Source organism: Ranitomeya imitator, chromosome 4, assembly GCF_032444005.1.
Source record: "Ranitomeya imitator isolate aRanImi1 chromosome 4, aRanImi1.pri, whole genome shotgun sequence".
Classification (NCBI taxonomy): Eukaryota; Metazoa; Chordata; class Amphibia; order Anura; family Dendrobatidae; genus Ranitomeya; species Ranitomeya imitator.
In genome coordinates this window covers 116,429,597-116,454,167 of record NC_091285.1, presented here as the reverse complement: position 1 = coordinate 116,454,167, position 24,571 = coordinate 116,429,597, and the positions used below count along the sequence as shown (strand labels likewise).

Here is a 24,571-nt window from a genome sequence, read left to right as displayed (position 1 = left end):
CTGAGTACGTTGATACCCAATATGTGGGGGTAAACCACTGTTTGGGCGCACCGCAGAGCTTGGAAGAGAAAGAGTGCCGTTTTACTTTTTCAATGTAGAATTGGCTGGAATTGAGATCGGACGCCATGTCGCGTTTGGAGAGCCCCTGATGTGCCTAAACAGTAGAAATCCCCCACAAGTGACCCCATTTTGGAAACTAGACCCCCCATGGAACTTATCTAGATGTGTGGTGAGAACCTTGAATGCCCAAGTGCTTCACAGAAGTTTATAATGCAGAGCCGTGAAAATAAAAAATATTTTTTTTTCCACAAAAAAGATTTTTTAGCCCCCAAGTATTTATTTTCACAAGGGTAACAGGAGAAATTGGACTGCAATAGTTGTTGTCCAATTTGTCCTGAGTATGCTGGTACCCCATATGTGGGGGTAAACCACTGTTTGGGCGCACGGCAGAGCTCGGAAGGAAGGAGCACCGTTTTGGAATGTAGACTTTGATAGAATGGTCTGCGGGTATTATGTTGCGTTTGCAGAGCCCCTGATGTACCTAACCAGTAGAAACCCTCCACAAGTGACCCCATTTTGGAAACTAGACCCCCCAAGGAACTTATCTAGATGTGTGGTGAGAACTTTGAATGCCCAAGTGCTTCACAGAAGTTTAGAATGCAGAGTCGTGAAAATAAAAAATATTTTTTTTCTCTCAAAAAAGATATTGTAGCCCCCAAGTTTTTATTTTCACAAGGGTAACAAGAGAAATTGGACCCCAGAAGTTGTTGTCCAATTTATCCCGAGTACGCTGATGCCCCATATGTGGGGGTAACCCACTGTTTGGGCGCACGGCAGAGCTCAGAAGGGAGGGAGCACCATTTGACTTTTTGAGCGCAAAATTGGCTGTCGTGTTTGGAGACCCCCTGATGTACCTAAACAGTGGAAACCCCCCAATTCTAGCTCCAACCCTAACCCCAACACACCCCTAACCCTAATCCCAACCTGATCCATAATCCTAATCACTAACCCTAACCATAATCACAACCCTTACCCCAAAACAACCCTAATGTCAACCATAACCCTAATCAAAACCCTAAATCCAACACACCCCTAATCCTAATCTCAACCCTAACCTCAAACCTAACCCTAATCCCAATACACCCCTAATCACAACCCTAACCTTAACCCTAATCCCAAACCTAACCCTAATCCCAAGCGTAACCCTAATGCCAACCCTAACCCTAATACCAACCCTAATCCAAACCCTAACCCTAATCCCAGCTCTAACCCTAACTTTAGCCCCAACCCTAGCCCTAACTTTAGCCCCAACCCTAACCCTAGCCCTAAGGCTACTTTCACACTTGCGTCGTTTGGCATTCCGTCGCAATCCGTCGTTCTGGACAAGAAACGGATCCTGCAAATGTGCCCGCAGGATGCGTTTTTTGCCCATAGACTTGTATTGCCGACGGATCGTGACGGATGGCCACACGTCGCGTCCGTCGTGCACTGGATCAGTTGTGTTTTGGCGGACCGTCGACACAAAAAAAGTTCAATGAAACGTTTTTTTGTACGTCGCATCCGCCATTTCTGACCGCGCATGCGTGGCCGTAACTCCGCCCCCTCCTCCCCAGGACATAGATTGGGAAACGGATGCGTTGAAAAACTACAGCTGCTGCCCACGTTGTGCACAATTTTCACAACGTGCGTCGGTATGTCGGGCCGATGCATTGCGACGGCCCCGTACCGACGTAAGTGTGAAAGAAGCCTAACCCTAAATTTAGCCCCAACCCTAACCCTAAATTTAGCCCCAACCCTAACCCTAAATTTAGCCCCAGCCCTAGCCCTAACCCTAGCCCTAACCTACCCCTTCCCCTAACCCTACCCCTAACCCTAATTTTAGCCCCAACTGCTGTTCTCCTGCCGGCCGGCAGATGGAGACAGATGGCGGGCGCACTGCGCATGCGCCCACCATTTTCCTCTGCCAGCGGCCAGGAGGAGCAGCAAGAGGATCCAGGGACACAGGTGAGTATTGTAGGGTCCCCGAATCCCCCTATTTCTCTGTCCTCTGATGTGCGATCACATCAGAGGACAGAGAATTACACTTTACTTTTTTTTTTTTGCGGTCGCCGGTAAACAGTTAATTACCGGCGATCGCAAAACAGGGGTCGGTAAAACCGACCCCGATCATGCTCTTTGGGGTCTCGGCTACCCCCAGCAGCCGAGACCCCAAAGATTCTCGCGGGGCCGGCCGGCGGGCGCACTGCGCCCGCCATTTTGAAGATGGCGGCGCCCACCGGGAGACACGAGGAGCATTGGGGGAGATAGGTGAGTATTGGGGGGCTACCTGGGACCCCTTTTCTCTGTCCTCTGATGTGCGATCACATCGGAGGACAGAGAAATTAAAAAGAGATTGCGTTTTTTTTTTTTTGCGATCGTCGGTAAACGGTTAATTACCGGCGATCGCAAATGCGGGGTGGGTTAAAAACCCCCCGAATCATGTTCTCTGGGGTCTCGGCTACCCCCGGCAGCCGAGACCCCGGAGAAAATCGGCCTCTGGGGGGCGCTATTCACTTTTTCCACAGCGCCGTTAATTAACGGCGCTGTGGTTTAAGTACCCTTAGCGGCCGCCGTTAAAAGGTGTATCGGCGGTCGCTAAGGGGTTAAAATAATTTTTAATAACGTGTTTGTGTTTTTTTTTAACCCTTTACTAGTTTTGGATTAATAATGGATAGGTGTCATAATTGACGCCTCTCCATTATTAATTTGGCTTAATGTCACCTTACAATAGCAAGGTGGCATTAACCCTTCATTACCCCATATCCCACCGCTACACGGGAATGGGAAGAGAGTGGCCAAGTGCCAGAATAGGCGCATCTTCCAGATGTGCCTTTTCTGGGGTGGCTGGGGGCAGGTGTTTTTAGCCAGGGGGCAGGTGTTTTTAGCCAGGGGGGGGGGGGGGGCAATAACCGTGGACCCTCTCCAGGCTATTAATATCTGCCCTCAGTCACTGGCTTTACTACTCTGGCGGAGAAAATTGTGCGGGAGCCCACGCCAATTTTTTCCGCCATTTAACCCTTTAATTTAACAGCTAGAACGGCCAAATTTTGCACATACACACTACTAACATTAGTAGTGTGGAATATGCAAAAAAAATGGGGATATGAGATGGTTTACTGTATGTAAACCATGTCTCATATCATGTCGGGTTTAGGAAGGCGATAGCAAAAGCCGGCAATTGAATTACCGGCTTTAAAGCTATCTCGCGCTGTATGAAAGATTAATATATATACATATATGTGTCTACTGACATATATATATATATATATATATATATATATATATATATATAGACAGTATTATCGTAGTTACTTACCGATAACGGTATTTCTCTGATCCCATGACGGCACTAACGAGAGAGGGATCCGCCCTCAGGGACAGGAAACCCACAGGTTAAAAAGGCGGGACCTCTCCTCCACCTCAGTTTGGTTTACAGAGCCTTGCAGGGAATTTCTGCTGTAACTTAATTGGTTATTTTACACAACAAAATATAATTATATACATATTTTCTATTATTATTATTATTATTTTTTTTTTTTTTTTTAATGCACACCTCGTGACTTAAATTATTAGTAGTGTGGGCACCCATACGTGAAGGGAGGGAATATACAGGTGCCGTCATGGGATCAGAGAAATACCGTTATCGGTAAGTAACTACGATATTCTCTTACCCCATGACGGCACTAACGAGAGAATTTCAAAGATTGAAAGTTTAGGGTGGGACTACTGCCTCAAGAACTCTCTTACCAAAAGTTAAGTCTGAGGGAGAAGATAGATTAAGGTGATAGTGCTTGAAGAATGTAGAGGGGGAAGACCAAGTGGCTGCTCTACATATTTGATCTATTGATGCTCCACCACGTTCAGCCCAAGAGGTTGCCACCGACCTGGTTGAATGAGCCTTAATTGTGTCCGGAGCTTGTTCTCCGGAAGAGGTATATGACATCTTGATGGCATCTCTTACCCACCTTGCCAACGTGGCTTTCGATGCCTTGTGACCCTTATTTGGTCCCTGAAAGCAGACAAACAGAGCCCTCCCTTTCCTACACTCCCTTGTGGCTGATAGATAGTGTGTTAGGCTACGTTCACATTGGCGTTCCGCCAATGTGCGTCGCTGTTGCGCCGGCGACGCAGCGGCGACGCGCCCCTACGTTTAACATAGGGGACGCGTGCGTTGTTTTGGTGGCGTTTTTCGCCACGTGCGTCATTTCCGACGCTAGCGTCGGACGCAAGAAAACGCTACATTGTAGCATTTTCTGTGCGTCCGATTTTCGTCAAAAACGACGCACGCGTCGCAAAACGCGCGCGTTTTTGCGCGCGTTTTTACGTGCGTCGCGCGTTGCGTCGCCGACGCAGGGCGGCGCAACGCTAGTGTGAACCTAGCCTTAGACATCTCTTTACGTCTAGTGTGTGTAGAGCCTCCTCTTTTTTGTTTTTTGGATTGGGGCAAAAAGATGGTAACACTATCTCTTGAGATCTGTGGAATTTTGACGCCACTTTGGGAAGGTAAGAAGGGTCAGTTTTAAGGATTACTCTGTCATCTAATATTTGGGTTAGAGGTGGGTAAGCTGATAAGGCCTGCAGATCACTAATCCTGCGAGCTGAGGTTAGGGCCACCAATAAACAGGTTTTCCAAGATATTATTTTCAGTGAAGCCTGAGATAAAGGTTCGAACGGTGCCTTAGTTAGTGCTGAAAGGACTAAGTTCAGATCCCAGGGAGGAGCGGTGAGATGTATAACTGGTCTGGACCTAGTAGATGCTCTAATAAATCTTTTTACCCAGTGATTCCCCGCCAAATCCTGGTTGTAAAGGGCACCCAATGCTGCAATCTGAACCTTCAGAGTGTTTGTTGCTAGGCCTTTCTCTAAACCTTTTTGAAGAAATTCTAAAATTTCCTGAATTGGCATCTGATTTGATAGGATAACCCCTGACGTGGAGAGGAACTTTTTCCAGACTTTGCCGTAGGCTCTGGTAGTTATAGGTTTTCTACTGGCCAGCAGGGTAGAAATTAGATTTGAAGAAAACCCCCTTTTTGTTAATAGTTCCCATTCAAAAGCCAGGCCGTCATGTGCAAACTTTTTATTTGTGGGTGATTCACTGGCCCTTGATGCAGAAGGTCTGGGATATCTGGGAGTACCCATGGATCCGCTATGGACATTAGGCGTAGCCATGGGAACCATACTCTTTTCGGCCAGAACGGAGCTATCAGTATCACTTTGGCTCTGTCCTCCCTGATTTTCTTCAAGACTAAGGGAATTAGAGCTATCGGAGGAAACACATAAGCTAGATAGAATTTCCATGGAATTAACAACGCGTCTATAGCCACTGGACTCCCCCGAGGATCTATCGAGCAGAAGGCCTCCGTTTTTCGATTTTGATTGTTTGCAAATAGATCTATATCCGGGGCCCCCCAAAGATCCACTATGCGTTTGAATATTTTTGTATTTAACTCCCATTCCCGTTTTAATTGGGTTCTGCTTAGAAAATCTGCAGTTTGATTTTCTGACCCTTTTATGTGAAGGGCTGTCAGGGAGGACAAGTTGGCTTCTGCTTGCGACATGATGAAATTTGTCACTTTCATTAGGGATTGAGACCTCGTCCCTCCCTGATGATTTAAATATGCTACTACCACCTTGTTGTCCGTCAGTACTCTCACGTGGTGGGAACGGAGGGATGTTAAAAAATGATTGATGGCGTACTGAACTGCTAAAAGCTCTTTCATGTTCGAAGTAAGGTCTTTTTCTTCCCCTGACCAAGGACCTTGGGCAATTTGCCTGTTTAGGTGGGCCCCCCACCCCCAAGGACTTGCGTCTGTGGTCAGGATTATCGAGACCGGCCACACCCATGGAACCCCCCTCCTGAGATTGGACGGATTTGTCCACCAGCTTAAGGAAGTTTTTGTTCGAGAGGATATTTTTAATTGCGTCTCTAAATTTCCTCCTGCGTGGGATACTGCTTCTAGTATTTCCCACTGGAGATCTCTCGAGTGGCTCTGAGCCCACTGGACCGCTGGGATACAAGATGTCATTGACCCCAGTATGGACATGGCTTTCCTTAGAGTGATCAGAGGAGAAACACTCAACTGATTCACTAGATGTATCATATTGGATACTTTCTCTTCTGGTAGACGACACACTTGCTTCGTTGAATCTATTACTATCCCTAAGTACAGCTGCACTTGAGACGGGATAAGCCTGGACTTTTCCAGGTTCAGAAACCATCCTAGATTCGATAGGGCTACCATCACTCTGTCTAGTTGCTGGCTGCAATGAAGAGAGGAACTGCCCATCACTAGTAGGTCGTCCAGATAAGGCACAATCAATATGTTTTGTTCCCTTATATGGGCCATTACTTCCGCCATTAATTTTGTAAATACCCTTGGGGCAATGGCTAGACCAAACGGAAGAGCTCTGTATTGGTAATGTTTTAATCTCCCTTGTATCATCACTGCCACTCTGAGGTACTTTCGGAACTCCGGATGTATTGGCACATGATAATACGCGTCTTTTAAGTCTATTACAGTCATGAAACAAGACGGGATAAGGGATCTGACACATGATTTTATTGTTTCCATTTTGAATTTCTCTATCACCAGGTATTTGTTTAGTTGTTTCAAATTTATTATCACCCTGAAAGTTCCGTCCGGCTTCGTTCGCAGAAAAAGTGGAGAATAAAATCCCCTCGTCTCTTCCTGTCGTGGAACTTCCTGTAAGACTTTCTTTTCCAGAAGACTGAGAACTTCCCTCTGGATACTCAGTTGCTCGATCTCCGATTTTCTTTGTGGTGTAACCACAAACTGACTGTGTGGCATTGTGTGAAAAGCTGGTTTTAGGCCCGTCTTTATGATGTTTAGAGTCCAGGCACTTCCAGAAATTTTTTTGTCCAGGTTTGAAGAAAGTGAGTCAGTCTCCCTCCTACCTGGGGCGCACCCTCATTGTGGCTGTTTTTTATTATCCGGTTTGTTAAACATAAACCCTCCTTTTTTGAATTTTCGGTCTTCCCACCCCTCCTTTTGGTTTTTTTGGGGGCGTCTTTGTGTGAACCTCCTCCCTCGAAAGGGCCGCCTGTAAGACTGATTTGGGAATCCTGGAAAGGCTTTCTTTTTATCCACCGCTTTTTCGAGGACATCGTCTAGGGTGGGACCGAACAAATATTCACCTTCACACGGTATGGAACACAACTTGGCTTTAGATTGCAGATCCCCCGGCCAGCACTTCAGCCATAATGCTCTCCTAGCCGCATTTGAGAAAGAAGCTGATCTTGCCGTCAGCCTGAGTCTATTGAGGCATCTGCTAGATACGCAGCGGCACCTCTCATTGCTGACACTGAGTCCAGTATAGACTCTCTCGGGGTTTTATTTTTTAATTGAGTTTCTAAATGATCTAGCCAGACCATCAGAGCTCTCGCTGTACAAGTGGCAGCTATACCGGGTTTTAGCCCCCCGCTGGCGGCCTCCCAGGACCCCTTTAGAAAGACATCGGCCTTTTTATCCATAGGATCCTTGAGGGTCCCCATGTCCTCAAAAGGCAGAGCGAATTTTTTGGAGGCTTTCGCAATGGCGACGTCTAATTTTGGCGCCTTTCCCCATGATGCGCAGGCTGGGTCGTCAAATGGGTATTTCCTTTTGGGTGTCAACAGTACTTTTTTGTCTGGTCTTTTCCACTCCTTTTTTATAAGGGCTTGAATTTTTTCGTTTAATGGGAACACTCTGTACTTCTTTTGTTCCAGGCCACTAAACATAAGATCTTGTACAGATTTTTTGGAACGAGTGTCTGCCAGACCCATTGTCGCCCTAACCATTTTTACCAGCGCATCCGTTTCATCTATTGGGAAACAGTTGCGACCGCTTTCTGACGATGCGGAGGAGGATGCTGAAGCTGTAGAGCTATCTGAATCCTCACTCGAGCCATCTCCCTCGCTGGAGCTGTAATCTGGAGTTTTTTATGTACGTTTTCTTTTACGTTTTTTTACACTTTTTAGTGCGTCTGCCACTTGGGTTTTAATTAAGTCTTTTAATTCAGATGTGAAACTCGGCGTCTCCTCATTAATGGTGTTCCTAATACATGACGCACAGAGTTTTTTAACCCATGAATCTGGCAAATCTGCTGAACAAAGCGGGCACACTTTATGTTTACTTTTCCCTTGGCATTTCTTTCCCTAGGAAACAATAAACCCCTATTAGGATATACACTTTCACGGAGGTCACTTACCCTCCTAATGTGAGGAAGATACCGGTTGTGGCTTTGAGGATGCCTCCTCCACTTGAACCACCGTCTCCCTCCTGGATCCACCAGAGCCTCTGCTGCGCTGGGATCCTGAGCTGCTGCGCTGCGTAGGTTTCCGTGACGAATGGCGCTCCTTCGGGTTCTTAGTCACAGGGGCCTGTGAAATTTCTTCCACCGACTGCTCTATTCCACTCATGGTGGTGTTTTCTGAGCAGCGGTATGCCCCTTCTCTTCCTGCTATATACCAATAGTGCGGCGCAAGGCGACTTCCGGATTACCCAGAGGTCCCCTGCGCCGCCCCGGAAGTGACCCCCGCGCCTGCGCAGTAAGACGCGCCAGCCTCGCGCGCGCTCCATTAGCCACCGGCTTCACAGAAGGGACGGAGGGATCCCCGCAGCCGCCGCTGCCCATACCAGCGCCTCCTGTTGGTGACCGGCGTCACCTCCTTCTCTGAGCTCCGTTAGACCGGCGGTTTCCCAGGTAACCACCGCTACCTATTACCGGCTGATTTGTAGGAAAGGAGAAGAAGCAGACTTGTTCCTCTTCACTGCTTCTTCTCCACACATACCGACAGGGCCCGCCGACCCCGGAATGTGTCCTCAGGGAGAATATCCAGCCGGAACCGCGGCAGGGCCCCCCGCTGCCTGAATTCGGTCCGATGGTCCCTGGAATCCCGCGACGAACGGTGAGCTGTGGGTTCCCCGTCAGGGACAGGAAACCGAACTGAGGTGGAGGAGAGGTCCCGCCTTTTTAACCTGTGGGTTTCCTGTCCCTGAGGGCGGATCCCTCTCTCGTTAGTGCCGTCATGGGGTAAGAGAAATATGTATTTTTTTTTTTTACACATGGATCCCTTGTCTAGCCGTATGTCGGTTTTGCAAGCCTGCGAGAAAAACACGCAGTACGGATGCCATACGGATTACATACGGAGGATGCCATGCGCAAAACACGCTGACACACCCTGCCTACGGAGGAGCTACGGACCACTATTTTGGGAACTTTTCAGCGTATTACGGCCGTAATATACGAACCGTATTGTCTTACGCTGAGTGTGACTCTAGCCTAAGGGTCCTTCTGTCTACTGGGATTTAACATTCTTATATAGAGCTGGCTAAATCCAAGTCGGCTAAAGGACCAGGTCCTTCTGCCAACTTGGAAATAGCCGACTCTGTGTGAGAAAGCTAAATCCCAGTGCACAGAAGGACCTGGTCCTTTAGCCAACTGGGATTTAGCTTTCTCAGGCCAGTTTCACACGTCAGTGGCTCCGGTACGTGAGGTGACAGTTTCCTCACGTACCAGAGCCACTGACACACGTAGACACTTAAAAATCAATGCATCTTTTCAGATGTCATTGATTTTTTGCGGACCGTGTCTCCGTGTGCCAAACACGGAGACAAGTCAGTGTTCGTGGGAGCGCACGGATTACACGGACCCATTAAAGTCAATGGGTCCGTGTAAAACACGTACCGCACACGGACATTGTGCGTGTGCAGTCCGTGTGCCGTGCAGGAGACAGCGCTACATTAAGCGCTGTCCCCCCCACTAGTGCTGAAGCCGCGATTCATATGTTCCCTGCAGCAGCGTTTGCTGCAGGGAAGATATGAATATTAGTGTTTATGACTATTAAAATACTCACCTAGCTTCCGGATCCCTCGCCGCAGCGTCCTTTCCTGGCCGCATCGTCTCCTGTATGCGGTCACGTGGGGCCGCCGATTACAATCATGAATACGCGGCTCCACCTCCCAAAGGGAGCTCAGGAGATGGGAGGGGGGAACCTGGATCTGCATTTTAAACACTAATATTCATATCTTCCCTGCAGCAAACGCTGCTGCAGGGAACATATGAATGGGGCTTCAGCACGATGCCGGGGTGAGCGCTAAACTTTAGCGCTGTCTCCGGCACGGTGCGTGTGGTACCCAGTGGGCACTGATGTGCCACTTGTGCACACGGACACGGATAACTCCAGTACCGTTTTTGTATGGTACTGGAATTATCTGGACGTGTGAAACCAGCCTCACAGAGAGCAGGCTAAATCCAAGTCGGCAGAAGGACCTGGTCCATTTGTCCAATAGTTATAGCATTGATCCCTTCACAACGCATGATGTAGTTACATCATATATCATAAAAATATAAGAAAAAAAAATATCACTTTTGCGCCATTTAAAAAAAAAATATTTGGAAATTTGTAATTGACGTGTTCAGAAAGGTCTGATCAATCAAAATGTAAAATAATCTGATCAGTAAACGGCATAACAAGAAAAAAACTCGAAACACCATGACTTTTTTTTTGTTGCCGCAACATTGTAATAAAATGAAATAAGAGGTGATCAAAACATGGTATCCGCGCCAAAATGGTATCAATAAGAACGTCCCGCCAAAATAAAAAAAAATCCCAAAGGCGATGTGGATGGAAAAATAAGTTATAGGCAGGAAAAAAAATGTAAAAAAATGAAAATCGCCGAAGAGTTAAATCACTCCTAGGTGCATACATGGAAAAACATCTGTGGTTGTGTGATCTACAAGTTACGTCATATATCATAAAAATATAAGAAAAAAAAATATCGCTTTTGGTCTATTAAAAAAAAATAATTGGGAATTAGCGTGTTCAGAAAGGTCTGACCAATCAAAATATAAAATAATCTGATCAGTACACGGCATAAAGAGAAAAAAAATCGAAACGCCATAATTACGTTTTTTTTTGGTCGCCGCAAGATTACAATAAAATGAAATAAGAGGTGATCACAACTTGGTATCCGCGCCAAAATGGTATCAATAATAAAAAAAAATCCCAACGGCGATGTGGATGGAAAAATAAGTTATGGGAAGGAAAAAAAATGTTAAAAAAACGGAAAATCGCCCGAGGGTTAAAACACTCCTAGGTGCATGCATGGAAAAAAATCTGTGGCTGTCTGATCTACAAAAATGATCACCAGTAACTAAAACGGGACGCGGATGAGATTGGCGCAGAATATTGTACACACTGGGATTAAGGGGAAAATTCTTGTGTATAAATGGCACATATAAATAAATGTGTAATCAGATGTCATATCTAGGCTGCAGCTCAAAATAATGACATGACAGGATTCATCTATATCTATATACAATAAGGGTCCTTCTATCTACTGGGATTTAGCCTTCTTATATAGAGCAGGATAAGGACCTGGTCCCTCCGCCAACTTGGACATAGCCGACTCCGTGTGAGAAAGCGAAATCCCTGCCATGCCATCAGGCGACCTTAGCCGCTCTCGCTTCCTTCTCTCAGCTCCGACTTTTCTCCACCACGTATGTAGCCGTGACGCGTTTCCTGTCCCGCCTCTTCCCCCGGTGTCAGTGTGAACGCAGCATGGAGGAACTTGGGCCCTATGAGGAGAGGCTACGGCAGCAGGTGAGGAAAAGTTGGGCTTGACTAGACGTTATATGTATACACAAGGCCGTGTTCTCGGTGCCGCGCTGTATTGGTCTCGGCGCTGTCTGTTCAGTCACGTTCTAGCGTCCAGCACTATCGTTATTATCGTCACTTGGGCTCGTCTATTCTGCGGATTCACCTATATGCTCCCCTTATACCCCCCCCCTTCCATATTTACCCCTGTATACTACCGTATGTACTCCCCCCCCATTATCACTCTTGTATACTCCTATATGCTCCCACATAGTCACCCATGTATACTCTATGCCCCCCATATTCACCCCTGTATGCTTCTATATACCCCTCCATATTCACCCCTGTATACTTCTATATACTCCCCCATATTCACCCCTGTATGCTTTTATATACTCCCCTCCATATTCACCCCTGTATGCTCCGATATACTCCCCCCATATTCACCCCTGTATGCTCCTATATACTCCCCCCATATTCACCCCTGTATGCTCCTATATACTCCCCCCCCCCCCATATTTACCCCTGTATGCTCCTATATACTCCCCTCATATTCACCCCTGTATGCTTTTATATACTCCCCTCCATATTCACCCCTGTATACTCCTATATACTCCCCCCATATTCACCCCTGTATGCTCCTATATACACCCCCCATATTCACCCCTGTATGCTCCTATATACTCCCCTCCATATTCACCCCTGTATGCTCCTATATACTCCCCCCATATTCACCCCTGTATGCTCCTATATACTCCCCCCCATATTCACCCCTGTATGCTCCTATATACTCCCCCCCCATATTCACCCCTGTATGCTCCTATATACTCCCCCCATATTCACCCCTGTATGCTCCTATATACACCCCCATATTCACCCCTGTATGCTCCTATATACTCCCCCTCATATTCACCCCTGTATGCTCCTATATACTCCCCCCATATTCACTCCTGTATGCTCCTATATACTCCCCCCATATTCACCCCTGTATGCTCCTATATACTCCCCTCATATTCACCCCTGTATGCTCCTATATACTCCCCCCATATTCACCCCTGTATGCTCCTATATACCCCCCCCATATTCACCCCTGTATGCTCCTATATACTCCCCCCATATTCACCCCTGTATGCTCCTATATACACCCCCCATATTCACCCCTGTATGCTCCTATATACTCCCCCCCATATTCACCCCTGTATGCTCCTATATACTCCCCCCATATTCACCCCTGTATGCTCCTATATACTCCCCCCATATTCACCCCTGTATGCTCCTATATACTCCCCCCCCATATTCACCCCTGTATGCTCCTATATACTCCCCTCATATTCACCCCTGTATGCTCCTATATACTCCCCCCCCCATATTCACCCCTGTATGCTCCTATATACTCCCCCCCCCATATTCATCCCTGTATGCTCTTATATATTCCTGCATATTCACCCCTGTATGCTCCTATATATTCCTGCATAGTCACTCCTTTATACTTCTATGTACTCCCCCATATTCACCCGTGTATACTCCTCCCATATTCACCCCTGTATGCTCTTATATACTCCCCCCCCCCCCCATATTCACCCCTGTATGCTCCTATATATTCCCCCCATATTCACCCCTATATGCTCCTATATAATCCCCCCCATATTCATCCCTGTATGCTCTTATATATTCCTGCATATTCACCCCTGTATGCTCGTATATATTCCTGTATAGTTACTCCTTTATACTTCTATGTACTCCCCCATATTCACCCGTGTATACTCCTCCCATATTCACCCCTGTATGCTCTTATATACTCCCCCCCCCCCATATTCACCCCTGTATGCTCCTATATATTCCCCCCATATTCACCCCTGTATGCTCCTATATATTCCCCCCATATTCACCCCTATATGCTCCTATATAATCCCCCCCATATTCATCCCTGTATGCTCTTATATATTCCTGCATATTCACCCCTGTATGCTCCTATATATTCCTGTATAGTTACTCCTTTATACTTCTATGTACTCCCCCATATTCACCCGTGTATACTCCTCCCATATTCACCCCTGTATGCTCTTATATACTCCCCCCCCCCCATATTCACCCCTGTATGCTCCTATATATTCCCCCCATATTCACCCCTATATGCTCCTATATAATCCCCCCCATATTCATCCCTGTATGCTCTTATATATTCCTGCATATTCACCCCTGTATGCTCCTATATATTCCTGTATAGTTACTCCTTTATACTTCTATGTACTCCCCCATATTCACCCGTGTATACTCCTCCCGTATTCACCCCTGTATGCTCCTATATACTCCCCCCCCCATATTCACCCCTGTATGCTCCTATATATTCCCCCCATATTCACCCCTGTATGCTCCTATATTTTCCCCCCATATTCACCCCTATATGCTCCTATATACTCCCCCCCCCATATTCACCCCTGTATGCTCCTATATATTCCCCCCATATTCACCCCTATATGCTCCTATATAATCCCCCCCATATTCATCCCTGTATGCTCTTATATATTCCTGCATATTCACCCCTGTATGCTCCTATATATTCCTGCATATTCACTCCTTTATACTTCTATGTACTCCCCCATATTCACCCGTGTATACTCCTCCCATATTCACCCCTGTATACTCCTATATACTCCCCCATATTCACTCTTGTATACTCAAATATTCCTGCATATCCACCCCTGTACACTCCTATATACTCCTCCCATATTCTTTCCTGTATACTTCTGTATACTCCCCCATATTCACCCCTATATTCTTCTATATACTCCCTCCTGTACAAAGATGGCGCCAGTCATTGACTCATTCGGCTGATCCCGGCGATGGTGTTCCGCTGGTTGTACTGTGCAAGGTGTGTACAGTGTGTGTGGTGTGACGTTGTTACACTGGTGGTACCGTGCAAGCGGCTGGTACCACCAGCAGTTTCCCTATTGAGACACTCATCACTTGGGTCTCCCAATATGGATGTCGGTGAACTTCTGCCGCTTGTAATTCTGGGATCCAGACACATCTGGACGGAACAGGATGTGAAGACATTACAAGGTAAGAATATATTAAGATTTGCGTTTTGCAGTGAGAAATTAGTATCTGATCCCTTTCTCACCATTAACCTATTAACCACTCCTACAGACCAGTTATACGCTCCTAATCAACTCATTACCTGTATTAAAGACAGCTGTCTGATATAGTCACCTGTATAAAAGACTCCTGTCCACAGACTCAATAAATCAGTCAGACTCTAACCTCTACAACATGGGCAAGACCAAAGATAAGGATGTCAGGGAGAAAAGCATAGACCTGCACAAAGCTGAAATTGGCTACAAAACCATAAGTAAAGAAGCTGGGTGAGGAGACAACTGTTGGTGCAGTAGTAAGACAATGGAAGAAATACTGTCAATCGACATCGATCTGGGGCATCATGTAAAATCATGGGGTATCCTTGATCATGAGGAAGGTGAGAGATCAGCCTACAACTGCAGGGGGGAACTTCTTAATGATCTCAAGGCAGTTAGGACCACAGTCGCCAAGAAAACCATTGGTAACACATTACACTGTAAGGCTGTGTGCACACATTGCGGTTTTTTCTCTTTTTTTTTTTGCTATAAAACACATATGCTTCCTATCATTTAGAATGCATTCTGCAATTTTTGTGCACATGATGCGTTTTTTTTGCGAAAAAAACGCACCGCGGTTAAAAACGCAGCATGTTCATAAATTTAGCGTTTTTTTTCGTGTTTTTCCCGCTATATAAGGCTAGGTTCCCATTGCGTTAATGGGACCGCGCTAACGGACAGCGTTGCACGGCGAAATTAACGCCGTGCAACGCGTCCGTTAGCGCGCCCATTCACGGCAATGGGAACGCGCATCACTAGCGCGTGCCATGTTCGGCACGCGCTAGTGATGCGCCGGTGTTTTGTGGCACGCCGCGGACGCTGCAAGCAGCGTCCGCGGCGCGCCCGAGGTCCGTTCCCCGCTCTCGCAAATCTTTCACACTTCAGTTGTTTGGCGTCAGTCACTACCGACATAGTGACGGATTGACGGATCCGTCACAATTGTTGAGAAAACGGTTCTAATGGATCCGTTTTTTTGACGAATCCGTTACTTGGGGGTTGTCTGGGAAAAGTATCTACTTTTTGGAGCATGTGCAATTGAAAAAACGTATTGGGGCGACGGATCCGCCGAAAAAACTGTTGCGGCGGATCCGTCGCCCATAGGCGGCCATTCTATGGAATGGTGGACGCGACGAATCCGTCGCGATCCACCATTTCGGCGTTGACAAAAAACGTTTCAATGTCCGTCTATTTTCAGAAAACGTCCGCCAAATTTCGACGGATCCGTCGCATGGCGGATGGAACGGACGACCATCCGTCATAATCCGTCGCTAATGCAAGTCTATGGGAAAATAACGGATCCGTCAAAAAAAATTGACGGATCCGTTATTTGAGGAAAATGGCGGTTTTAGACTGATGCCAAACAACTGAAGTGTGGAAGAGGCCTAACGCGACCCCTTTTAAACACATTGCGTTAGCGCAATCCGCTAGCGCTAGGTGCTAAACGGATTGCACTAACGCAATCTGAACCTAGCCTAATGCATTGGGAAAGCTCCGGAAAAAAACTTGCAAAAAATGTGAAAACAACGCATGCGGATTTCTTGAAGAAAATGTCTGATTTTCTTCACTTTTTTTTCTGCAAGAAATCCTGACGTGTGCACATACCCTATAGGTTAAAGGGACTCTGTCGCCTGAATTTGGAGGGAACAATTTTCAGCCATAGAGGCGGGGTTTCGGGTGTTTGATTCACCCTTTCCTTACCCGCTGGCTGCATGCTGGCTGCAATATTGGATTGAAGTTCATTCTATGTCCTCCATAGTACATGCCTGCGCAAAGCAAAAACCTATAAAACAGTCCCACTAGTTAACCCCTCAAGTGAACACCGTCACAAAAAAAAACGCGGCAAAAAACAACGCTTTATTATAATACCACCGAACAAAAAGTGGAATAACACGCGATCAAAAAAAGGTTATAAATATCCATGGTACCGCTGAAAACATCATCTTGTCCCACAAAAAACGAGCCGCCATACAGCATCATTAGCGGAAAAATAAAACTTATAGTCCTCAGAATAAAGTGATACAAAAATAATTATTTTCTCTTCGCCACGACAGCACCCACTGAGAGAGGGGATCCGCCCCTAGGAACAGGAAACCCTACGGAGAGATAAAAGGGGCGGTCCCCCTCGCTCCCACAGTTTGGTTTCCTGTTCCTTTAGGAAGATCCACGGAGAAGAGGATGCCCAGCCTGGATGCCGCTTGCGCAGTTTACCTGTGAGGACGGCAAAGGCTCCAGAGCTGGATGCAGCGTCGGGGGTCCTGGTTCAGTTCCCCCCCTCTGCTGGCAGACGCTGTGAGGCCAGGACGGGTGTTGCTGGCTCACAGAAATTCACTTGGCGGGTCTGCAGGGAGCAAGCGCCGGTAAAGATCGTGGCGCCGTCCTCGGCGATAGTTCAAGGCAGCGTGGAGCCCCGTGTATGCCCCCGGAAGTGCAGGTAAGCTTCCGGGGTGATGGAGGAGAGAGACGGGGCCTGCGCTGATGCCAGTGGCAGCGCAGGCGCATACAGTATGGCCGCAACCCGGAAGTGGTTAGCACTTCCGGGTTCAACAGGAAGAAGATGGCGGCCCCCATGTGAAAAGGACGCCGGCGCTGACAATCCGGCGTCCAATATGGATTCTGCTAAGGAGCCTGCGATGCCTTCTCTGGAGGGCACCGCTATTACCCCACGCAGCCATAGCAGCAGCAGCCGCTCTAGACAGAGCAGATCATCTAGGAAGAAGTCGGACCGACCTATTCCTCCACCTATGCCTCAGTCTCCTCCTCAGCCGGTACCTTGACAGACAGCTTCACTGGGTGAGTATGCATCTACCCCACTAAGCTGATTATTGTCCCCTCTCCCTCTATACACCTTAGGTAAAAAGAACAGAAAAAACGAAACACAAACAGTGTGCGTTATGTCTCCAGCCCCTTCCGGATAGTCACACTAAGAGGCTTTGTAATTCATGTATTGATACTACCTTACGGGAGGAAGCCTCAGTTAAATCTGAAGATATTAGAATCATGATTAGGGAAGAATTACGAGCCCTGCATAGTTCTGACAAGGAGCCGCGTACTAAAGAGAAAAGGGGATACGTTTCCCCTATATCTGACCAGCCCTCTGATATAGAGGATGCAGACTCTGACAAATCCCAAGAATATGTTTCCTCGGATGAGGGTCAGGACACATGCTTTCCTACGGATAGTATTGATAACCTTGTGAAGTCCGTTTGTAATACCATGGGCATCGAGGATTCTAAGGTCCCTAGAACACAGCAAGACATAATGTTTGCTGGTCTATCCGAAAGAAAGAGGCCCTCTTTTCCGGTAATAGAAGCAGTGAAAAATTTGATCAAATAGGAGTGGGAAAGCCAGGGGCAAAGGGGGTTACCACCATCTTCAAAAAGGCGTTATCCCTTCAATGATGAAGAGTTTTCAACCTGGTCAAAAGCTCCGAAGGTAGACGCGGCAGTGGCGTCCACATCCAAAAGATCCTTGCTGCCTGTGGAGGATTCAGGCTCGTTACAAGATCCACTAGACCGTAAGGCTGACTCGCTTTTGAAAAGAGCCTGGGAGACTTCTACAGGGGCTTTTAGACCGGCTATTTCGGCTACATGCACCGCTAGGTCCATGCTAGTCTGGCTAAGTGACTTGGAGGAAGGGCTGAAAGGAGGTCTCTCTCGAGACAAATTATTATCCTCTATACCCCTAATTAGGGGAGCTACAGCCTTCCTAGCGGACTCATCTGCTGATTCCATCCGCCTGGCAGCCAAGTCGGCAGGACTGACGAATGCAGCACGTAGGGCCCTGTGGCTTAAGGGCTGGAGGGGTGATCCCCAAACAAAATCCAAATTGTGTTGCCTCCCATGTAAGGGTGAGTACCTGTTTGGTACTAAACTAGACGAGATTCTAACCAAAGCGGGAGAGAGAAAAAAGGGCTTCCCTAATAATAATAATAATAATAATTACCTTCCATTCTATAGGAGAGCGTTCCGAAAGCCCGCGTTTAATAAAAGGAAGGATTTTAAGAACCAAGACCGCTGGGCCTCAAGAGACACAAAACAAAGAGGTGCATTCTTTGGGAAGCGCCCTTTCAAGGTTGAAGACAAACCCCGTTAGGACAGATCTGCCTGTGGGAGGCAGATTGTCCTCCTTCTCAAATCAGTGGCGGGCGATAACATCTAATGTTTGGGCAAATAGCCTTATCACCTCTGGCTTAAGATTAAAATTTTCCTGAGTCCCTCCGGACTCATTTCTATTGACTTCCTTAAAGTCTCAATTGCAACAGGAGGCATTGGAGCAGGAGGTAATGAATCTTATATCCAAGGGAGTCTTGATGGGGGTTCCATTCCTTCAGGAGGGAAGGGGATTCTATTCCCCGTTATTTTTGATTCTAAAACCGGATGGAACATTCAGAACCATTATAAACCTTAAAAAGTTGAACATCTACTTAGAAAATCAAACCTTTAAAATGGAGTCTATCCGGTCCACCATTAAACTCCTGTTTCCCCATTGCTTTATGACGGTTCTTGACCTTAAAGATGCGTATTACCATCTTCCAATTTATATAGGGCATCAACAATATCTCCGTGTGGCGATTGTATTGAATGGGTGTATCCGGCACTTTCAGTATACAGGAATGCCTTTTGGACTATCTATAGCTCCAAGAGTGTTCACTAAATTAATGGCGGAGGTAATGTCATACCTAAGGCTAAAAGACACCCTCGTAATTCCATACCTAGACGACATCTTGGTAGTAGGAAATTCTCCTTCACAATGTCAACAACGATTGTGTGATATAATAGCATCTCTGCAAGGATTAGGTTGGATAATAAACTGGGAAAAATCTAGGCTATTCCCAACAACTCGGCAAATTTTTCTGGGGATTATATTAGATTCTACAAGCCTGAGATGTTTCCTTCCGGAAACTAAACAAATAACGGTTAGAAATAAGGTTCAGTCGGTAATGGATAAACCCCTAATTTCATTGAGAGAAGGCATGTCCCTTCTTGGCTCCTTCACGTCATGTATCCCAGCGGTTCCATGGGCCCAATTCCATTCGATGCATTTACAGTATGTAATTTTACATGAAGAAGAAAAATCACATGATCGTTTAGATGTTAAGATTTCCCTTTTTGATGAAGTAGTCCAATCTCTGAACTGGTGACTAGAACCAAAAAACTTGATTAGTGGGGTTCCCTGGGTAGTTAAACCCTCAAACATAATATATACGGATGCCAGTCCTACTGGCTGGGGAGAACATTTAGAAGACCACCTAGTCCAAGGACTATGGTCAGTCACGGAGTCTGACGACTCATCTAATATAAGAGAGCTAAATGCTATCTATTATGCTCTATGTGAATTCCTTCCGCAGCTACACGGGACACATACCAGAATTCTGTCAGACAACATGACATCAGTGGCTTATATCAATCATCAAGGAGGAGCAAGATCAGGAACACTTATGTCTATAACCGAAGACATTCTAACTATAGCCGAAGAACATCTTCTGTCCCTGTCAGCGCTACATGTCAGAGGAGTGGACAACTCAAGAGCAGACTTCCTCAGTCGTCATACCCTCCACCAAGGGGAGTGGGTTCTAAATCATCGAATTTTCAAAATGATAACTATGATACGGGGGGTTCCCGATATAGATCTCTTCGCTACAAGAGACAACGGGCAGTTAAAAAGATTTGCTTCAATGTTCCGGGCCGACAATCCCGATATTCTCGATGCCTTTCAGGTTCCTTGGACGTTTCAGAAAGCATACGCTTTTCCTCCTCTGATTCTTCTTCCAACAGTAATCAGGAAGATAAGGGAGGACCGGGCAAATGTAATCCTGATTGCCCCATTTTGGCCAAAGAGACCATAGTTTTCCCTGCTCAGAGCCATGTCAATCTCAGATCCGTGGATTCTCCCGGAGGATCAGGATCTTCTTTTCCAGGGGCCCTTCAACCACCCTCATGTGAAGGGTCTACGGTTGACAGCCTGGAATTTGAGAGGCAGCTGTTAAAACTAAGAGGCTTCTCTGATAATGTAATTAATACCTTATTGGCAAGTAGAAAGAAATCCACTACTGCCATATATGTGAGAGTGTGGAAGAAATTTCTAAATCTCTATCCATCGGCCTTATCTAATAAAATTCCCGTCTCTACTATTCTAGAGTTTCTTCAGAAAGGTCGTGATTTAGGCCTTTCAGTTAGTACTCTAAAAGTACAAGTTTCTGCTCTAGGGGCCTTGTATAGTCACAATGTTGTGGGTAATAGGTGGATAGCTAGATTTATTTCAGCCTGCCAGAGATCAGAACCAGTCCAGATTCCCCAGATACCTCCTTTGGATATTAATTTGGTCCTGGAAGCCTTAACAGGTCACCCATTTGAGCCTCTAGACTCAGCTCACATCAAATGTATTTCCCTTAAGACTGCTCTTCTTGTCGCGCTGGTATCGGCAAGAAGGGTAAGTGACATACAGGCGCTATCAGTAGATCCTCCCTTTATGTCAATATTTCCAGATAGAATTGTCTTGAAAACAGACCCTTCCTACCTACCTAAGATGTGTACTAAATTTCATAGGTCTCAAGAAATCTTTCTTCCTTCTTTTTATAATGACCCTACAAATCAAGAGGAAGAAAAGTACCATACTTTAGATGTGAGAAGGGCTATAATAGTTTATCTAGACAGGACTAGGGCCTGGAGAAAGAGCACGGCTCTTTGTTTCCTTCCAGGGTCAAAGGAAAGGATCTGGTGTTACAAAAGGCACAAAATCCCGATGGATTCAGGAGGCGATATACCTGGCCTATTCGTCTAAAGGGGAGAATCCACCTGAAGCTGTGAAGGCACATTCCACCCGGGCGATAGCATCATCCTGGGCTGAGCGAGCAGAGGTTCCTATAGAACTCATATGTAAGGCCGCAACCTGGTCTTCCCCTTCTACCTTCTATAGTCACTATAGATTAGATCTATCTGCCTCCACTGATTTGGGTTTCGGTAGATCTGTTCTTAATACGATAATCCCCCCCAAATAACTATCTCTGAAAGTCTCTCAGTGGGTGCTGTCGTGGCGAAGAGAAAACACCGGATTACGTACCGGTAATGCTCTTTTATAGAGCCACAACAGCACCCCTTCACTTCCCTCCCATTTATATATATTAGTATATGAGAACTGTTAAGGGTGGTCGATTCCTGTAATTATACGTAGTTAAGTTATAGTAAATGATGATATAGAATTACCTACTAAAACTGGTGGGCGGTTCCTCGCAATCTCTGTAACCCAAACTGTGGGAGCGAGGGGGACCACCCCTTTTATCTCTCCGTAGGGTTTCCTGTTCCTAGGGGCGGATCCCCTCTCTCAGTGGGTGCTGTCGTGGCTCTATAAAAGAGCATTACCGGTACGTAATCCGGTGTTTTTTATATAAAATAGTTTTTATCGTATAAAAGCGCCAAAACGTAAAAAACCAAACGCGGAACAGTGTAAACACCCCCCAAAAAAAATTTCACGTGCCAAAAAACGGTTCCAATAAAAACGTCAACTCATCTCGCAAAAAACAAGACCTCACATGACTCTGTGGACCAAAATATGGAAACATTATAGCTCTCAAAATGTGGAGACGCAAAAACTATAATTTGCAATAAAAAGCGTCTTTTAGTGTGTGATTAGGGTTAGGGGTGTGTCAGGGTTAGGGGTGTGTTTGAATTAGGGTTTCAGTTAGAATTGGGGGGTTTCCACTGTTTAGGCACATCAGGGGCTCTCAATTCCAGCCAATTCTGCGTTGAAAAAGTAAAAAACAGTGCTCCTTCCCTTCCGAGCTCTCCCGTGCGCCCAAACAGGGGTTTACCTTAACATATGGGGTATCAGCTTACTCAGGACACATTGGACAACAACTTTTGGGGTCCAATTTCTCCTGTTGCCCTTGAGGAAATACAAAACTGGGGGCTAAAAAATAATTTTTGTGGGAAAAAAAGATTTTTTATTTTCACGGCTCTGCGTTATTAACTGTAGTGAAACACATGGGGGCTCAAAGTTCTCACAACACGTCTAGATAAGTTCCTTAGGGGGCCTAGTTTCCAATATGGGGTCACTTGTGGGGGGTTTCTACTGTTTAGATACATTAGGGGCTCTGCAAACGCAATGTGACGCCTGCAGACCATACCATCTAAGTCTGCATTCCATTCCAAACGGCGCTCCTTCCCTTCCGAGCTCTGCCATGCGCCCAAACGGTGGTTCCCCTCCACATATGGGGTATCAGCGCACTCAGGACAAATTGGACAACAACTTTTGGGGTCCAATTTCTCCTGTTACCCTCGGAAAAATACCAAACTGGGGGCTTGGTGGGTCAGAGCGCTTACCACACATCTAGATAAGTTCCTTAGGGGGTCTACTTTCCAAAATGGTGTCACTTGTGGGGGGTTTCAATGTTTAGGCACATCAGTGGCTCTCCAAACGCAACATGGCGTCCCATCTCAATTCCAGTCAATTTTGCATTGAAAAGTCAAATGGCGCTCCTTCGCTTCCAAGCTCTGTCATGCGCCCAAACAGTGGTTTACCCCCACATATGGGGTATCGGCGTACTCAGGACAAATTGTACAACAACTTTTGGGGTCCATTTTCTCCTGTTACCCTTGGTAAAATAAAACAAATTGAAGCTGAAGTAATTTTTTTGTGAAAAAAGTTAAATGTTCATTTTTATTTAAACATTCCAAAAATTCCTATGAAACACCTGAAGGGTTAATAAACTTCTTGAATGTGGTTTTGAGCACCTTGAGGGGTGCAGTTTTTAGAATGGTGGCACACTTGGGTATTTTCTATCATATAGACCCCTCAAAATGACTTCAAATGAGATGTGGTCCCTAAAATAAAATGGTGTTGGAAAAATTAGAAATTGCTGGTCAACTTTTAACCCTTATAACTCCCTAACAAAAAAAAAAGTTTGGCTCCAAAATTGTGCTGATGTAAAGTAGACATGTGGGAAATGTTACTTATTAACCCCTTCACCCCCAGAGCTTTTTCCGCTTTTTCATTTTCGTTTTTTGCTCCCCTCCTTCTCAGAGCCATAACTTTTTTTATTTTTCCGTCAATATGGCCATGTGAGGGCTTATTTTTTGCGGGACGAGATGTACTTTTGAACGATACCATTGGTTTTACCATGCCATGTAACAGAAAAGGGGGAAAAAAATCCAAGTGTGATGAAATTGCAAAAAAAGTGCAATCTCACCCTTGTTTTTTGTTTGGCTTTTTTGCTAGGTTCACCAAATGCTAAAACTAATCTGCCATTATGATTCTCCAGGTCATTACGAGTTCATGGACACCTAACATGTCTAGGTTATTTTTTATCTAAGTGGTGAAAAAAAAATTCAAAGTTTGCTAAAAAAAAAAAAAAAAAATTGTGCGATTTTCTGATACCCGTAGCGTCTCCAATTTTCGTGATCTGCTGTCGGGTGAGTGCTTATTTTTTGCATGCCGAGCTAGCGTGTTAAATGATACCATTTTGGTGTAGATATGTTCTTTTGATCGCCTTTTATTGCATTTTAATGCAATGTTGCGTCGACCAAAAAACGTAATTTTGGCGTTTTGATTTTTTTTCTCGCTACGCCATTTAGCGGTCAGGTTAATCCTTTGTTTTTATTGATTAGTCTGGCGATTCTGAACGCGGCGATACCAAATATGTGTATGTTTGATTTTTTTTTTTTTTATTGTTTTATTTTGATTGAGGCGAAAGGGGGGTGATTTGAACTTTTATATATTTTTTATTTTTTTTACATTTTTAATCACTTTTTTTTTTTAATTTTGGCATGCTTCAATAGCCTCCATAGGAGGCTAGAAGCATGCA

The 24,571-nt window shown here is 45.8% G+C and overlaps 1 protein-coding gene across 3 annotated transcripts in view; it reads left to right on the top strand.

Annotated features, from left to right (window-relative positions):
- The first annotated feature begins 11,561 nt into the window (after nt 1-11,561).
- RARS1 (arginyl-tRNA synthetase 1) overlaps nt 11,562-24,571 on the top strand; it is a 630,854-nt gene continuing 617,844 nt past the window's right edge. For all 3 annotated transcript variants that reach the window (XM_069763904.1, XM_069763903.1, XM_069763902.1), the window contains exon 1: nt 11,562-11,644. In XM_069763904.1, the coding sequence (XP_069620005.1) occupies nt 11,603-11,644 (42 nt within the window). In that variant the 5' untranslated portion in view covers nt 11,562-11,602. The remainder of the gene's footprint in view (nt 11,645-24,571) is intronic.